Below are 15,140 nucleotides of genomic sequence, written 5' to 3'. Positions count from 1 at the left end.
TAACAGCAGAATAAAAATAGCAGTCAAACTGCTCTCAGATTCTTTAAACACAAGAAACAAACCAAATGAGATGGTAACCACCACCTTGCTAGCTCCCCTGAAACAACAAACAGATACATGAGTGAAAAGCTGTGCAAGAGAATTTTACAGCTGTTACCTACCTTTGACAGTAAAAACATTCTCTTTCAGTCTTATGGAATCATCTTCAGTTTCTGGAAGTTGCTTTGATTTTGTACACACTTTCCAAATCCTGATCAAACAATCCTGAGAACAGCTCGCTAAGAAAAGGTCTTCACCTATTTGGTTTAAAAAAATAAAAAAATAAAAAAATAGAGCTATGCTTTCATTGTTTTTCCAACCACTGCCATGGCTAATCTACCATCTTTCCAAACGTGCTACAGCATTATCCTAATTTTTCCTGCTGTACACAGCATTATAAAATGCTATTTTACTTCAACATCAATTCACCCTCCCCTTTCAAACTCTGTTAGTTTATAACGCACTGGCTATGGACATTTTCCTACTTAAAAGATATGGAAGGCATGGTAAATACTGTACATATTTTTTTCCCTACTACTTGTGGCCTTCACTCTCAAAATTCTGACACCTTCAATACTGTTCAAGAACTTCTTTCCTCCTTTTCTTTTTTCAGGGTTGTAGCACGCTCTAATTCCTTCTATTTCATTTTTTGCTACTGCAAGAACTATTTGATCAGCGAACATCTGAACAGGTTCTCCTCTTAATTTCCTATTCCAAAAAAAAAAAATTAAAGAAAAAAAAAAAAAAAACGAGGGGAGAAGAAAAGTACCGTTTCCCTCTTTGAAAAAGCAGCCAACTCTTCCTCACTCAGATACAGACATTTGCATATTGAAAAGGACGAGTTGCTAAAAGTCCTAGTTGTTTGCATTGAGGTACCAGTCAGGTAAACATATTTGAAGAAAGCAAAACGAGGGATGCAAGTAGTCTGTAATACTACAGTAGCCATAATTTTGATAGCTAAAATATAAGTGTAGTGTAAGTTCAACAATTCTTATGTTTTAACAGGACACAAACTTCTATCTTGATTTTTAGTATCTGTACCACCACCTCAGAACAAAAAAATCCCACAACCACAAGAGCTTAGGTGTTACATTGCACCAAAGCCACCTGCTGGAAGGGTAAAACAGTAGTACTGTCATAAAATCAGTGTTCCACTTCACTCATCTTTCATACTAACCACAGGCTGCCCATTCAATGCCTCTTATCCAATCTTCATGGCCAGGGAGTATTAACGTTTTCTGAAACTGAATAAAAATTCCTGTTACGTCATCGAAATGCACTCAATTTACCACACACATATCAGCAATTCGCTTTAGACTTTCAAGTCTTTTACACTTACAGCTTCTATTATTTGAAACTGTAAAAATAAGCTCCTCCTAAGGATTGTAATTTGCCTATAAATTCTAAATATGCCTTTTTGGGTTTGCTGCCACTGGGTAAACGTGTCACATTAGGGCACTTCCCATATATAAGCAGGAAAGAATAAAGAATTTAAGGTGCTCACACTCAAGAGGGTACAGTCTCTCTACGATACAGGATTTTGGGTTTTTTTTAATCAGGCTTGTAGTGGCACACAAAGAAAAACATAATGCAGGTACAACACGGTAAATAATTTCTATTACATGTGTGAAGTGCATGCAACTGCAGATGATGCAGAAAATGAATACAGGTAAAATCAAATGTAAAAATAAGAGTAGGTGTTTTGAAATTATTTCAATAATTAATTTGTAATATAATACTATTAATAAGAATTTCTTATGGGGGTAAAAATATTCTCTATGTTTCTTAAGATTATTGACTAAGTTTCTAAGGAAGGTATAGATCAAGAACTGTATCTGCTGATGGTAAACTGCGTGAACACAGGCTCAAGAACAGAGAAATGCAAACACACTCCGGATTCCCTTTTAAGAACTTTCATTAGTACCATATTTTCATTCGTAACATATGTAATATTACTATTTTATATTTTGAATCAGTCATGGTATAAGTGTTGACTGCTTACTTAGCACTTAAACCATTTATATTTTTCTTTGCCCAGAAAAAGCCCTATTTCCATGACATTTCTGGATTAACTTAAAATGTCTGAAATGACCATTACAGTTAAAACGTTAGTGTAATTTTGTATAAATAACTATCATATTACTTCTGGCATTGTATTCTGCTGAAACCCTTTCCTAGGCCTGCTAATAGTTAAGATTAAATGATAGCCTCTGCTATCAGCAAGACAGCAACACACACACACAAAAAGCCTTTCTCAAAATCTCTGTCTTTGGCTTCAGAGGAGATGGTGAGCAACAGTGACTCACTCAATGTGTATGAGTATGAAAAAAACATACTCAGAAATTACTGCCTCTCTTGGGTCCAACATTCCCGCTATTCTCTAAAATCACCTTCCCATCAAACACCACCATTTAGCTTCTCCTTGTTCTGCATTTGCATTCTTAATGTTACAGAATGATGTGTGTATGAGACACATGACCAGAATAGCTTAACAGAAACTTCCAAATCACAGTTTTGGTCTTAAGAATGTGTTCTCACAGCTACCTAAGCCTCATCTGGCTAGTCATTTCTGCACTCACTAGCACTTCTGGATGTGGCATTCCAGCTAGATATTTATGTTAAACACCCAACTGGTTATCTGTAAATAAAGGCAGAAACAGCCCAGGAAGCGAGATCAACCAGCAACCTAAAGGTTTTTCTGACGACTAAAAGTTTCTAGCAATACATTCAAAAAAAAAAAAAAAAACCCAACAACTTTTTAGCAATATGTATTTCAGATAATAGATAAAACACCTATTTATTCATTCACTTATATGATCTTTGACATACTGCTCTGTATTTTACATTGACCAATGTTAGTAATGGTGGTAAATTTATTACCAACTGAAGGATTGGTTCACGCTGAACTGTTGCTAACATTCTTGTCTTTTATGGTTACTTTTATGTTAAACAGTGTGCCTATCTCCTGAAACTTGACTATAATATTAGTCTAAACACAATCTAATAATTTTCCTATTTTCAACGTGTTGAGATTTTTTTACATTACCTTTATTGTTTCACATCAAAGAGAACTATTAAGAAAAGCAGACATTTATTTTCTCTTTTTAAAGACTAAAACTGGTTATTCTAGGGTTATTAATACCACCCCAGGTTTCTAAGTTATTTCCCAAACAGGCATTTAGGCATTGCTTAGCCTTAAGTCAAGTATGCAGTTCTTCTGTGCTACAGAACAAGCATTCACTCAAAATTTTCATTATTTTGTTTCCCATAAAAATAAAAACTGTCCACTGAAACTGAGGAAGGAGTAGTGCTGCTGTGAGGCCTTCTGCTTGGGTTTTTTTTGTATTGTTTTTGTCATTGTCTTTGAAGTCTGTGTCTCCTGGTATCACATACTGTTTGTTCAGGTGTATTCTGTTCTAAAACTGCATCAATGTAAAGCTTCTTGCAGATGCACATGGTCATTATTTTTAAATTATTCAGTCAAAGTTTTTATTATTGCCTAGTTTGTAAATACAAGTATTTTGATCTGTCATTCCTCTCAAAGGTTTTGTTTCTATAGTCTCATATTCCTCCTTCTCTATTTCAGTCTTCCCCTTGGTCTTCACTGGATACATATGAAGTTACAGTACCAACAGTTCAATCTAACAAAAGCTCATGGTCTGACTCACCTACTTCACAGGCTTTCCCATGCCTCTTATCTAATTTCTGACCCTTTTTGTGTAGCAGCAATCCAGTCCCTTCTCTTTTAGACAAAGAATAAAGCTGTTCTGTAGGTAGCAGAACTAATGAAGCCAGATTGTTTGTGAACATGCCCAGCACACTCTGCACAACTAACTCTGCCCACACTTTGGGTACATGTCCTTCAGGACCAGACTGGTAGTATTGCTTGGCAAATTTGGCAACAGAAGTCCAAGTCTTTTCATCTTTTCTCCAATGGACACTAGAGGTGATATCCCTCCTCTATCCAGCTGTTAATGTCATGGAATTAGAAAGAGTCTGAATTATCTTTGAGTCTCTTACTACACTTTTCAATTAGGCCTAATTATTTGGGGGAAACATAGTCAAATATGCACTGCAATATCTTCTCTCAGAAACCAAGCTCAACATAAAAATGTCTTGTTTTAAAGCTGTGTTTTGATCCTCTGATTTACTCACCTCCCCTCCATAGGCCTGTAATATCTCAAGCAGGAAGATATATAATGGTTTCTGAAAGATTTTTCCCTAGGTATTTTTATAAATCAATACCTTCTTGCAAGAACTCAGAAAAGCAAAGAGTTCATTTTCTCTCTACTGTTTAACACAGTGAGGAATCTACGGGTAGAAAGTCTTAAAGGATTTGAAGCCTGACCACTCAATTTCAAAAACCAAGCAGTTTTTATTAATAAATATATTTTAGCTGGAAAATTCATGAGTTTATCAAAAGGCAGCCTGAATCAGCTAACTGAAGATGCCTCATCCTCCCTCAGAGTCTAACAGTGCCCTCCAAGTTTCAATAGGATATCCTGTTATTAACTTACATTCTGCTTTTGGGTTCATATAATCTTTTTTAGGATGTTAACTTAAAAGGTTTCCAAGAGCCACAACTAACAGCACAGAGTTACAGGCCCTTACCAGTAAGGGAATGAAGCAGAAGCTTAGATTCCAATCACTCTTCTATGCTAAGTTCTAGTAAAAAGTGGCAGGATGAAAGTAACATCCTTCAAATACCTCTAAAAGTTCTACAGAAGCCATAAAAAAGGTGTCAGCAGATCTGAGAGAACTCAACTAAAGAGGAGCACCTCCCTCTAGCAGCTAGGAAGGAATTTATATCAGAAGACTTGCAAGGATATTTTCATTCTGTTAACAACTGTAATGCACTACACAGGCACTTTTACTTCACATGGAATCAAATCTGGGCTCTTCTCTTTTAGATCTGTACAGTCTACTTAGTTAAAAGAGATGTTCTTGAAAGTTAAGACAAACACCAACCAGAAGTCCCACCTCATTTAAAAAAAGATAGACTCTGAATGCCAACTCTGCCAAGACAGCTGGTGAAAATACTTCCTAAAACTGAAGGTGTGAAAAATAACACATGTAAAAGAAGAGAAAATTCCTCACCCCTTGTATGAACAAGGTTTCCTACCTCCAAAAACAGACAGCACCATAAATCACTTAAGAAACTGAAAATGGAGCTTGTTTATTCCAGTTACTTTCCTTTATCCTCCACTGACTGCATTTAAGAACAGCTAAGAATGTTGTTATATTCAAAAGTTTGGTTGATAACTGGCAAAATAAGTTATGCATATCTAAACATTTTTAGCACTCAAACTGCATATTATTTGTTAATCTGAACCATACAAGAAAACAAGTTCCAGATCCTGAATGAGGAAAATCAACTGCACAGCCCCTGAGATAAAAGTCTTTCTTCAGCACACTGAGAATCATAAGTAGCATTCTGCCATTGCTAATTCCCAGAGAATCTAATTAAACTGATTTAATTCATAAGCTACATGGGGAGGTGGGGGGAGAAAAGCAGCTAAGAAAGTGACCCTTCTTTCTTTTAGTGGTCAAGAAATCACTGAACATAGCAGACAAAAGCTGAAGTATTTATTTAATAAATAACAACAAAAATATCTTGTTATTGTATATATCACAGCATGAACAGGCAAAATTATCTATAAAGTAGCTTTTATCTCTCTCAAAAAGTAAAAGGGACTATCTGTTATTTAATCTCTAAGGGCACTGTGTCTGAACAAATCCAGAAGAGTAAGTGGTTTCTACATACGTAATTTTCAATGGGGGCTTCTGAATGATAGGATCATTGGTGCACCAGGGGCAGTGTTTGTAGTTTGAGCTTCAGTTGGGTTGTTTGGTTTTTATATGGGAGTGATAGAGAGAAAGAAGTGACATCGACTTCTGTTTTGGAAAACAGTTATTCAATATATGCTTTAGAGCCTAACAAATGCAAATGCAAAACAGATGCAAGAGAGGACAGAATCTTCCTAGTGCTCCAAAGGAACATTTATCCATATGAAAAACTTTGCGAGCTTCCAAATAATACATGAAAAATGTGTGTGCTTTTAGAAGATCACATGCTCCTTCAAATACTGCCTTTGACATTCATAAGCATTCAGCACAGAGCATGCTTAGCAACAAACATACAATTCCACAGATAGAAATTGCAACAGTTTTATTTTAAGAGTTTATAAAGTGAAAGGCACATCATTTCCATATGAACCATTTAATGCATGGATACTCAATACAGAAGGACATTCATAGCTATTTTGTATCAGTGGGAATAGAAACACAGGCTATCTTCATAGGGGGAAAAAAATAAGAAAAACTAATACTTACATGCACTGAATCCAACTTCAACATTCTGTACATGCATTTCATTACTAGGTAATGGATGAATTAGGTAGTTGTATGTTATGGCTATCTAGAGACTTAGAGCAGCTATTGAAGAGCCTCTAAAAATCTGCAGCACAAATGAAAAGAAGCAGAAGATATGAGCAATGTTCTGAGCAAGAGACAAAAACTAATTACCTGATCATTCTGCTGTATAAATAAACTTATTTTGCAGTCATCACCACCACAAGCCAGTACTGGTACTGGAAGGGAAAAAAAAGCCTTCCATTACTCAAGTGACAAAATCTAATATTGTAGGATATACATAAATATGTAAATAATATAGTATCAATAAATATATTAATACAGACAGGCAAGCATGATACCACTTTTTTTATGTTTTCTTAGAGACCGAATACTATTTGAAATAAACTAGTATCTCAATAACACAAAACTCTCAAGTTATTTTGGCATGTAAATAATAACTACAAATACTTAAGATGCTAAAGAGTATTCTCCTTCAAACTCACATATCTGTGGGAAGTTCAAGTATTAGATTTTAATTAATTATGTGTATTTTATTGATCTCAGCAGCCAAATTGGAAACTGTAGTCCAACTGCAATGCGGGGCAGTGACTGGCAAAGCTCTTCACTTGCTCTTTTTTTATTTTCACTGGTTGTAATTCAGTTCTGAGGAGACTATTATTTATCAGAGGCCAAGCTACAGCAACACAATTATCCAGGTGGTAGGAAGAATCACAGTACATGACAAAACAGATGATCAAGATCAGTGAAACAGTAAATCGTATTCCCAACATTTTACCAGCAGAGTTTCTGCAGACACTGCTAGACAAAAAGCAACCAATCAAACAAAACAGGATTGAGCACCATCTCGGGACTTAGAAAATAGCCGTAAAGAAACTCTTTAACTAAAAGGCTGCCAGTAAAGTGCTTAAGCTATAACTGCAGCGGCAAATGATTTTTAAAGTTTTTATGAACAATCTACTGGGTTTCCCTATTTGACTTCTCCACAAAAATGGCTCTTAACTTTTTTTAGTAATTTATTTTCAAGGACAATCAGTTAAAATACTAGGCATCATGAACTTCAATGGCTTTTGAAAGTTAAAGCATCTATTATGTATGAATCAATCTTCAATGCAAGCTTTAAATTTCTTTGCTTAGTAAAATTAGAGGTTACTGTAAAAGCTTCTAGTTCAGGAGAGTAGTTTACGACTTTCAGAAAACCAAATCTGTATTTAATTCCTGACTTAAGAACTGCAGATTGTTCTCAAGAGAGAAGCTTCTTTAAATCTTAATACAGCTGCCAACATAGCCTTCATAAAGATTTCAGAGCAACTCCTGGAGTTATCATAGATCATTTTTCCCTGAAGCTCATTAGAATTCCAAACTGCCATTACAGATCAATGTTTCTGACAAAATGATCAGTGGTGAGATTTTTAATAATATATTTAAGCTACTTTATTTAGATTTTAGAATTAACATCATACTCTGAATAAAAACAGTTCAGTTGTATGGGCTACTATGTCAGGTTTAGGGAGAAAACACAGAACATGGTTCTGCTATATTAAAAGACCCTTTATAGATTTCTACGGGGAAACACCTCTAACCATACATTTATGGTTCAAAATCTAAAGTGGTTCTTGACAACTTTAGCAGCACAAATCATATTGGAACTGGCATTAAAAACATCAATGTATAGGTTGTTTGGGGTTTTTTTTTTTATTCCATATGAGACCTTCACAAATAATTTCTCATTTCAAAGTAATTTCAGTTCTTCAGAAAAGTATTCTTTTTCAGGTTAGGAGCACTGTATTGTTTTAGATAACTAATTTGAATTGGGATGGGAAGACGCCATAATTAAGGCTTGTCCTGTTCTGAATGCAACTTTAAGCAACACTGGGCTTTGGTGACTATCACAGCAGAACAAAATGCTTGCTATGACACCATTTAAAGAACCTTCGAGCACTCCATGCAATTTTGGTTTCAGAAGCATTTAGGTTTAAGAATTAATATGACAGTCTTCATTTAAGGTGTTTCCCAATTGAATGTTCACTTCTTTATATACAACACGATTTCAACACTAAAAAGACGCACTACTCTAGAGCGTTACAGTGAGAATCTCTTACCTGTACAGTATCATAAATGAAGAAATGATCTATTGCTTTGCAGTATGAATTTTATACTCATTAAACTGGCACCACAGACTCTTCATTTCTAATGAAAATTCACAATGGAGGTAATGATTTTTATTTACCCCCCAGCCTTTTCATTTCAGCTCAACAACTGCCTGTTAGCATATTTACAGGAAAAAGAGGATTAAAGTTCTTTAGCTATGCAGATGCTGCTTTTGATATCAGACATTAGCATTTTCAGATGGGACAACGCATCTTGATAGAGCTTTCATATCTCCCAGAATTATCACAAGCCAAAGAATAAAATAAGCTCCTGTATAACTGCTCTGGAGGCATGCAATCAAACAACACATCAGCGCGGAACACATGCAGCAAATAGTTGAAAACTCTAGATACAGTAAGAAACTGTGAAAGGCTCTAATGATACTTAAACACAAACCTAATTCGACACATGTATCTGGCTTGATGATACATTTAGTTGTTTGGGGGTTTTTGGTTTTGGAGGTTTTTTTAATCTTCTACAGATTTGCAACAGAAGAATGTGTCTGTGGCAGGCTATAAAATCTGAACATTTACATCAATATAAAACTATAAAAATCATACTGAATAGTCATCAGGTTAAACTGGTCTAGCATTTCAAGGCTTCCACATTTAAGACTGAACAGGTGATAAATACTGCTCATTAATCTGCAATTTTTAATGCAGGCCTGCAGATTCTTTTTCTGGATCTTGCCCTTCAATCCAAACAAGAATAAGCATATGCAGCAGCACCACAAGGAGTGGGTGAAACTAACAGCATCATCCTATCCGTCCTGGGTTCAGCTGTAACAGTTCTTTTTCTCCTTCTTAGTAGGTGGTGCAGTGCTGTGTTTTCGACTTCAGTCTGAGAACAACGCTGATAACACACCAATGTTTTTAGTTGTTGCTAAGTAATGTTTACTCTGATCAAGGACTTTTCAGTCTCATGATCTGCCAGGGAGGAGGGGAAGCCGGGAGGAAGCAGACACAGGACACCCAACCCAAACTAGCCAAAGGAGTTTTCCATACCACAGCACGTCATGCCCAGTATATAAACTGGGAGGATTTACTTGGAAGGCCCAGATCACTGCTCGGGTTGGGCTGGGTATCGGTTGGCAGGTGGTGAACAATTGTATTGTGCATCGCTTGTGTTTATTGTTTTTTTCCTTTTAGTTTTATATTCTCTCCCCTTGTTATTTCCCTTATCATCATTATTGGTGGTAGCAGTAGTGGTTTTGTATTATACCCTGTTTACTGGACTGCTCTTATCTCAATCCGTGGGAGTTACATTCTTTCGATTCTCCTCCCCATCCCTCCGGGAGCGGGGGGAGGAAGAAGCGGTGGAATGAGCGAGCGGCTGCGTGGTACTGAGTTACCGGCTGGGCTTAAACCACGACACTATCCCATTCATTTACAGCCCTGCTACCCGCTTTTTAAGCTCCCTGTCTCAAGAGTTCAAGTAAAAAGAACTCCATTTCAGCACCGTTTTGAAGACCCTATAATCAGCCAGTATATTTCAAATTGCTAAGAAGAAAATCTTTAGATAAAAGATACCAGTGAAAATCTTTAGATACAAGCAGCAGCTTAGGCTGATTCCATAGGAAATAAAAAATATGGCATAAGGGACTGAAGTCGGTCAAATTAAAATCTGTTGGGGGGATTTCTTAGATTTTACATATCCTGCATTGATATTCCAGACGTGTAGCCGTACTTACCATTGCTGCCAGGCAAGAAAGATAAGCAGACATCCATAACAAATCCATTTCCAAACTGCAGAATTTCAATGCATTTAGCTAGGAAACAAGAACAGACAGTGTTGATCTCAATCATCATAAGTATTACAGTTATACTGTAATTTCCTACTTCATTATGTAGCTAAAATTTCTCATTCAATTTTATTTTAAGGAGCTGAAAAGATTCCACTTTTTTAAGAAGCCTAAACAACGCTATCTTCTGTGGGGCCACAGAAATTCATCCAGTTAGAAGATAAGTCGCTATTCTCCACTGAGTATTAAAGTTGTACAGCTTCACTGTGGTAACACATCAGAAGCAATAAATATTGCAAATAACACCCTGTGGCAACAGCATTCGCTACACAGAAAGCTAAAACTCATTCCATGAACTGAGCAGATAGACAAGCAAAAACTTGCAAACACCCCTGAGATCCTAGAAGTAGTTCAAATGGTTGGACTTGATTATTTTAAAGGTCTTTTCCAACATAGTTGATTCTGTGATTCTACGAATGGTAAGCCATCGTCAGAGTAACCAACAGTATAGCAGAAAAAGCCCTCTAACAACAGCAAGAGAAAAAGGATAGGACAGAACATCATGGTGTTCTTTGGGAGCAGGAGAAATGCCTTCCAGAACGTGGGACTGAAGAGCGGTAACTCCCACCTATTTCACTCATAAAGGCAGGGCAATGCAGATAAAAGCAAGTAGCTTGAAAGTGCAGTCAGTACAACTCAACTTAAAAGTAACACTTTAAATCTAGATTATCCACCCTATTTATTTCTTACGTATTTCAAAGAGCTGTTCTCCCATGTTTTTATGCAAGGACCTAGTTCACCAGGTCAATATCCTATTATCCCAAACTTCACTGGACTCAAGACAATAGTAACAAACAAGTGACCAGTTTAATCTCACCTTTCTAATGCCAGCATTAATTATTTTACTAAGTACTTTACTTCACACACGCATACATATAGATAGTCTGCCCACACATTACAGGGCAAAAGGATGGTTCGGATGATCAGATTCTGCTTACATACTAAAGAGAAACAAGTAAATTCAGCCAACACTTCACTGATGAAAACAAAGATAAATCATTCTGCAGAAGAACGCTGACCCAAAGATGTTTAACTAGCATAACCCTTAGCTTTCAAAGAGCAATACAGTGGTTTTATGTACCAAAGCTGCAGGAGAAATCAATGTAGTTGCAATAAAAGATGTCAGTATTTAGCAGAGTACTTCAGTGGATAAGCATGCATCATTTTTATTAAGCCAGTTTGTTGCTCCCGAAGTTTTTTAAAAAGTTACCTTCTGAACCATGCCGAGACCAGATTCTCACAGTAGAGTCAGAAGCTGCAGAAGCTATTAGCAGATTTAAATCAGGTTCATCTGACTGGTAGACAGCATCCACAGCACAAACAGCTTCAGCATGGCCTTTGAGAGGAATGCTTTTCACGAGCTGAACACATCAGAAAGTTTTACAAAGTTTTACATTCCAGTAACTTATCTGAGAGGACTTTTAAAGCCATTTTAAGAAATATTTTAACACTGAAAAGAAGTTGTATAGCTGCAACAGCAGAGCGTCTGCCAAGCTATGCTTAAGTTATAGCATATTCCAGGAAAATACAAACAAGGGTGACATAATAATGACTATTAACTTGATAAGATTTTGTTCAAAGCTGAACAGAATTAAGCATTCCTGCATACACTATACAAACCTCACCACTCCTTGACGAAAGCTGGAAATAGAAGTTAGGAAGAGCAGTTTTCCTTTCTTTTTCTCCTCTTGCCCCTCACCCTAAGGAAAATCTCATAAAAGTTTGGAGTTTGTCCTTAGTGCAGGACACACAGCAGAGAACACAACGGAGTAAGTAGCAGCTACAGCAGCTCTACTAGCAATGTTTAGTGTGCTCTCACAAATCAAACCAGCCTTTTACTCCTTCAGAGTACTGACATAAAAACCAAATTTTATTTTTTTAAACATCTACCCCAACTTGTATATCATCCTGCTAAGGCCACCTATGTACAAACAATACACACATTTCACGCATTGACCAGAAATCACTAGAAATGGACATAAAGAAGTGAGGAAGAAGAGTACAGGAAATAACTCAAAATGAACCTCATGGTTTGCAGATTTTAAGGCAGCTTAAAGGAAAGTGCTACATGAGATCAGAAAGCTGATGACTCAGGAACAGAAAAACAGGGTCTTTTAGACATGCTTGACAATTCTACCTGACAACTGGTTAGCTAATTTCTTAATGAAGGCTGATTAGAAAGAGACAAATGACAGAAGAAACAACATCTAAAGTAACACACAGCATGACAGAATATCAACAATTTGAAGTAGATACACAGAGGGTTCAAAAGTCAAGGTAAAATGAAGAGGTATGAATAAGAAATACAGACAAAACAGGTAATTTGTGATACACGAGAAACTACAGCAGGCGGAGTTTTACAAATAGGTTATTGCTGCTCACCTGATCATTCCATGCTGCTGTTCCATTCCACTCCCAAAGAATGAGTTGTTTATCAGATCCACCAGAAATTAACTCTGTTTCAGAAGCTGAAAAATGTTTTGGCAAGTTTTGTAAACACACACTTTTTAACAACAGTCAACAGCATCAGCTACTACTCACAAAAATATCATTTATCAACTGTAAGCCTCTATCAAACTGTAAATTTCCATCAAAATAAAGTATGGCTGAGTTGTACTATGCAGGACAGCTTAAGAGCAAAAGTATTCTCTAAGACAACATAAAGAGAAAAGTCATAGGAATATTTAAAGTTCTGTATGAATGCAATAAATATCTCTTTCCAAAAAGACTCTCAAATCCAATAGTATAATATTTTCTTTCTTTTTAGAAAGAAAGTTTGGTCTTTCTAGAGGATAGGAAAATAAAGCAAGAGAAGTCTAATGGAACAGAATTAAAAGCTTCATGCGAAAACTCAATTTCCAAGTTCCCTGAAAATAATTTATTTTAATCAATTTTAAGAAAATGTTTTAGTGCAACTAGTTGAAAGGATGGCAGTTTATATCACTATTAAAAAGGAATGTTTTCCTTTAAGTACTCCCCCCTCAAAGCAACAGGCACATTACATTAACAGCCTGATCAACAGCTCCATTTTTCTTTGTCAGTGTCTATAAATGCCTAAGGGCAAGAATATGTGCTTTTGAAAAGCCTGCACTAAGCAGTCTTAAATGCTGGAATTACTATAAAGGAAAAGCCTCATAAAGGTCTCAAACATTCCCAACCTGAAAGAATGCATATACATATCTTAAAGGTGGGTGCCACGAGGATGGTGCCAAGACTCTTTTCAGTGGTGCCCAGCAACAGGACAAGGAGCAATGGCCATAAACTAAAACACAAGAAGTTTCACCTCAACATGAAGAACTTTTTTCCACTGAGGGTGGCAGAGCACTGGAACAGGCTGCCCGGGGAGGTTGTGGAGTCTCCCTCTCTGGAGACATTCAAAACCCACCTGGACACGTTCCTATGTAATCTGCCCTAGGTGGCCCTGCCTTGCCAGGGGGGTTAGACCAGATGATCTCCAGAGGTCCCTCCAACCCAAATAATTCTGTGATTACTTTTTCATGGATATTACCTATATACAACTGAAAGCTTTACAGTCAGAGATTCCTTAAAAAGCACTGCAAATCACTTTACAAAGTTAAAACATGTAAACCTCCAGACCCCTACTGAAGAGCCCGGTTACAGCAGAAGAACCACAGCCGCCCATCTGTCAGAGCCACCGCAGCCCCAGGCAAAACAGCCTCCAGGGCTGGCGCTGGCAGCGGGGCCCAGAGAAACCAACCCGTCCGGGTCCCCTCGCTTACCGGGCAGCTCATCTGAGTTTGGAGGGCCAGATTCCTGCGGAGCCACCTGCTAAATTCCCTAGAGGGAAGCTGGGCTTAAGGAGAGACGATGCGCTGGAAGGGGGTTAGCTCCCTATTTCCTTCAGTTTACACTTATTGCCGGACCCCCTGCCTCGCCTCCCCAACGAGGGTCAGGGCAGCAGCGCCCGCGGCACCGAGGGGAACCGGCCCCCGCCGCGGCAGACACACCGCCCCCTTCCCACCGGAACCGGCGGCCCCCGACCCAAGGGGATGAGGAGGAGGGAGAGAAAGGCCGCGCTACTCACCGCCGTCCCGCCGGCGGACCCAGCGCACGCAGTTCACCCTGCCACCGTGCCCGCGGAGCGCGGCGGCCACCCGCCTCACCTGCGGGACAGACAGAAAGCACCCACATGAGGCCGCGCAGCCATGCCCAGGCCCAGGCCCGGCCCGCCCCCGGGCGCATCAGCTCACCGCCGGCTCGTAGAGGATGACGTCGCGGCAGCTGCCGAAGGCGAAGAGCCCCCCTCGCCCCCAGGACACGGCCCCGCCGCCCGCCCGACTGGCGCTGCAGGCAACGTGACAGACTTCCACGGGCGCCGCCATCTTCCTCCCCCCACGCCGTGCGTGACCTCGCGTAGCTCCCGTAGCAACGCTCCCCGAGCGGCGGCGTCCCAGGAGGCGGGGCCTCAGGCAATAGGGGTGGGTGGCGCGTCTGGGACGCGGGCCGGCGTGGGGGTCCTGGCTTCGTGGCGGCGGGGTGAGGGAGTGTCCGTATGAGGAGCCCGGCGCTAGGCTTCCAAGGCTGGGCTTGGCGGGAGGGAGCCCGGCGGGCCGGGCCTCGCCGGCGCAGCACCGCTCCACCGGCGGAGGAGCTTAAAACGGGCTTTAAAACACAGGGAAACCGAAATTAGTTTGTTCGGGGAGAGGGCGGGGTGCTTGGTTTGGTTTGGTTTGGTTTGTGGTGTTTTGTTTGGTTGGTTGGTTTTGGTTTTTTGTTTGGTTGGTTGGTTTTGGCTTTTTGTTTGGTTGGTTGGTTT

At 39.0% G+C, this 15,140-nt stretch overlaps 1 protein-coding gene across 6 annotated transcripts in view; it reads right to left on the bottom strand.

Annotated features, from left to right (window-relative positions):
- ELP2 (elongator acetyltransferase complex subunit 2) overlaps nt 1-14,738 on the bottom strand; it is a 138,538-nt gene extending 123,800 nt beyond the window's left edge. For 2 of the 6 annotated variants that reach the window (XM_030507988.1, XM_030507980.1), the window contains exons 1-8: nt 14,575-14,734; nt 14,409-14,487; nt 12,746-12,831; nt 11,574-11,724; nt 10,253-10,330; nt 6,565-6,629; nt 1,217-1,283; nt 162-296 (exon numbers count right to left, since the gene is read on the bottom strand). In XM_030507988.1, the coding sequence (XP_030363848.1) occupies nt 162-296; nt 1,217-1,283; nt 6,565-6,629; nt 10,253-10,330; nt 11,574-11,724; nt 12,746-12,831; nt 14,409-14,487; nt 14,575-14,706 (793 nt within the window). In that variant the 5' untranslated portion in view covers nt 14,707-14,734. Of the gene's footprint in view, nt 1-161; nt 297-1,216; nt 1,284-6,564; nt 6,630-10,252; nt 10,331-11,573; nt 11,725-12,745; nt 12,832-14,408; nt 14,488-14,574 lie in introns of all 6 variants that reach the window. The other 4 variants (XR_003994606.1, XR_003994605.1, XM_030507964.1 and 1 more) reach the window with 4 other exon arrangements.
- Nucleotides 14,739-15,140: the final 402 nt, after the last annotated feature.

The sequence above is a fragment of the Strigops habroptila genome, chromosome 1 (assembly GCF_004027225.2).
Source record: "Strigops habroptila isolate Jane chromosome 1, bStrHab1.2.pri, whole genome shotgun sequence".
NCBI classification, from domain to species: domain Eukaryota; kingdom Metazoa; phylum Chordata; class Aves; order Psittaciformes; family Psittacidae; genus Strigops; species Strigops habroptila.
Note: the sequence above shows the minus strand (reverse complement) of the source record. Positions and strands in the feature narration are given on the sequence as shown.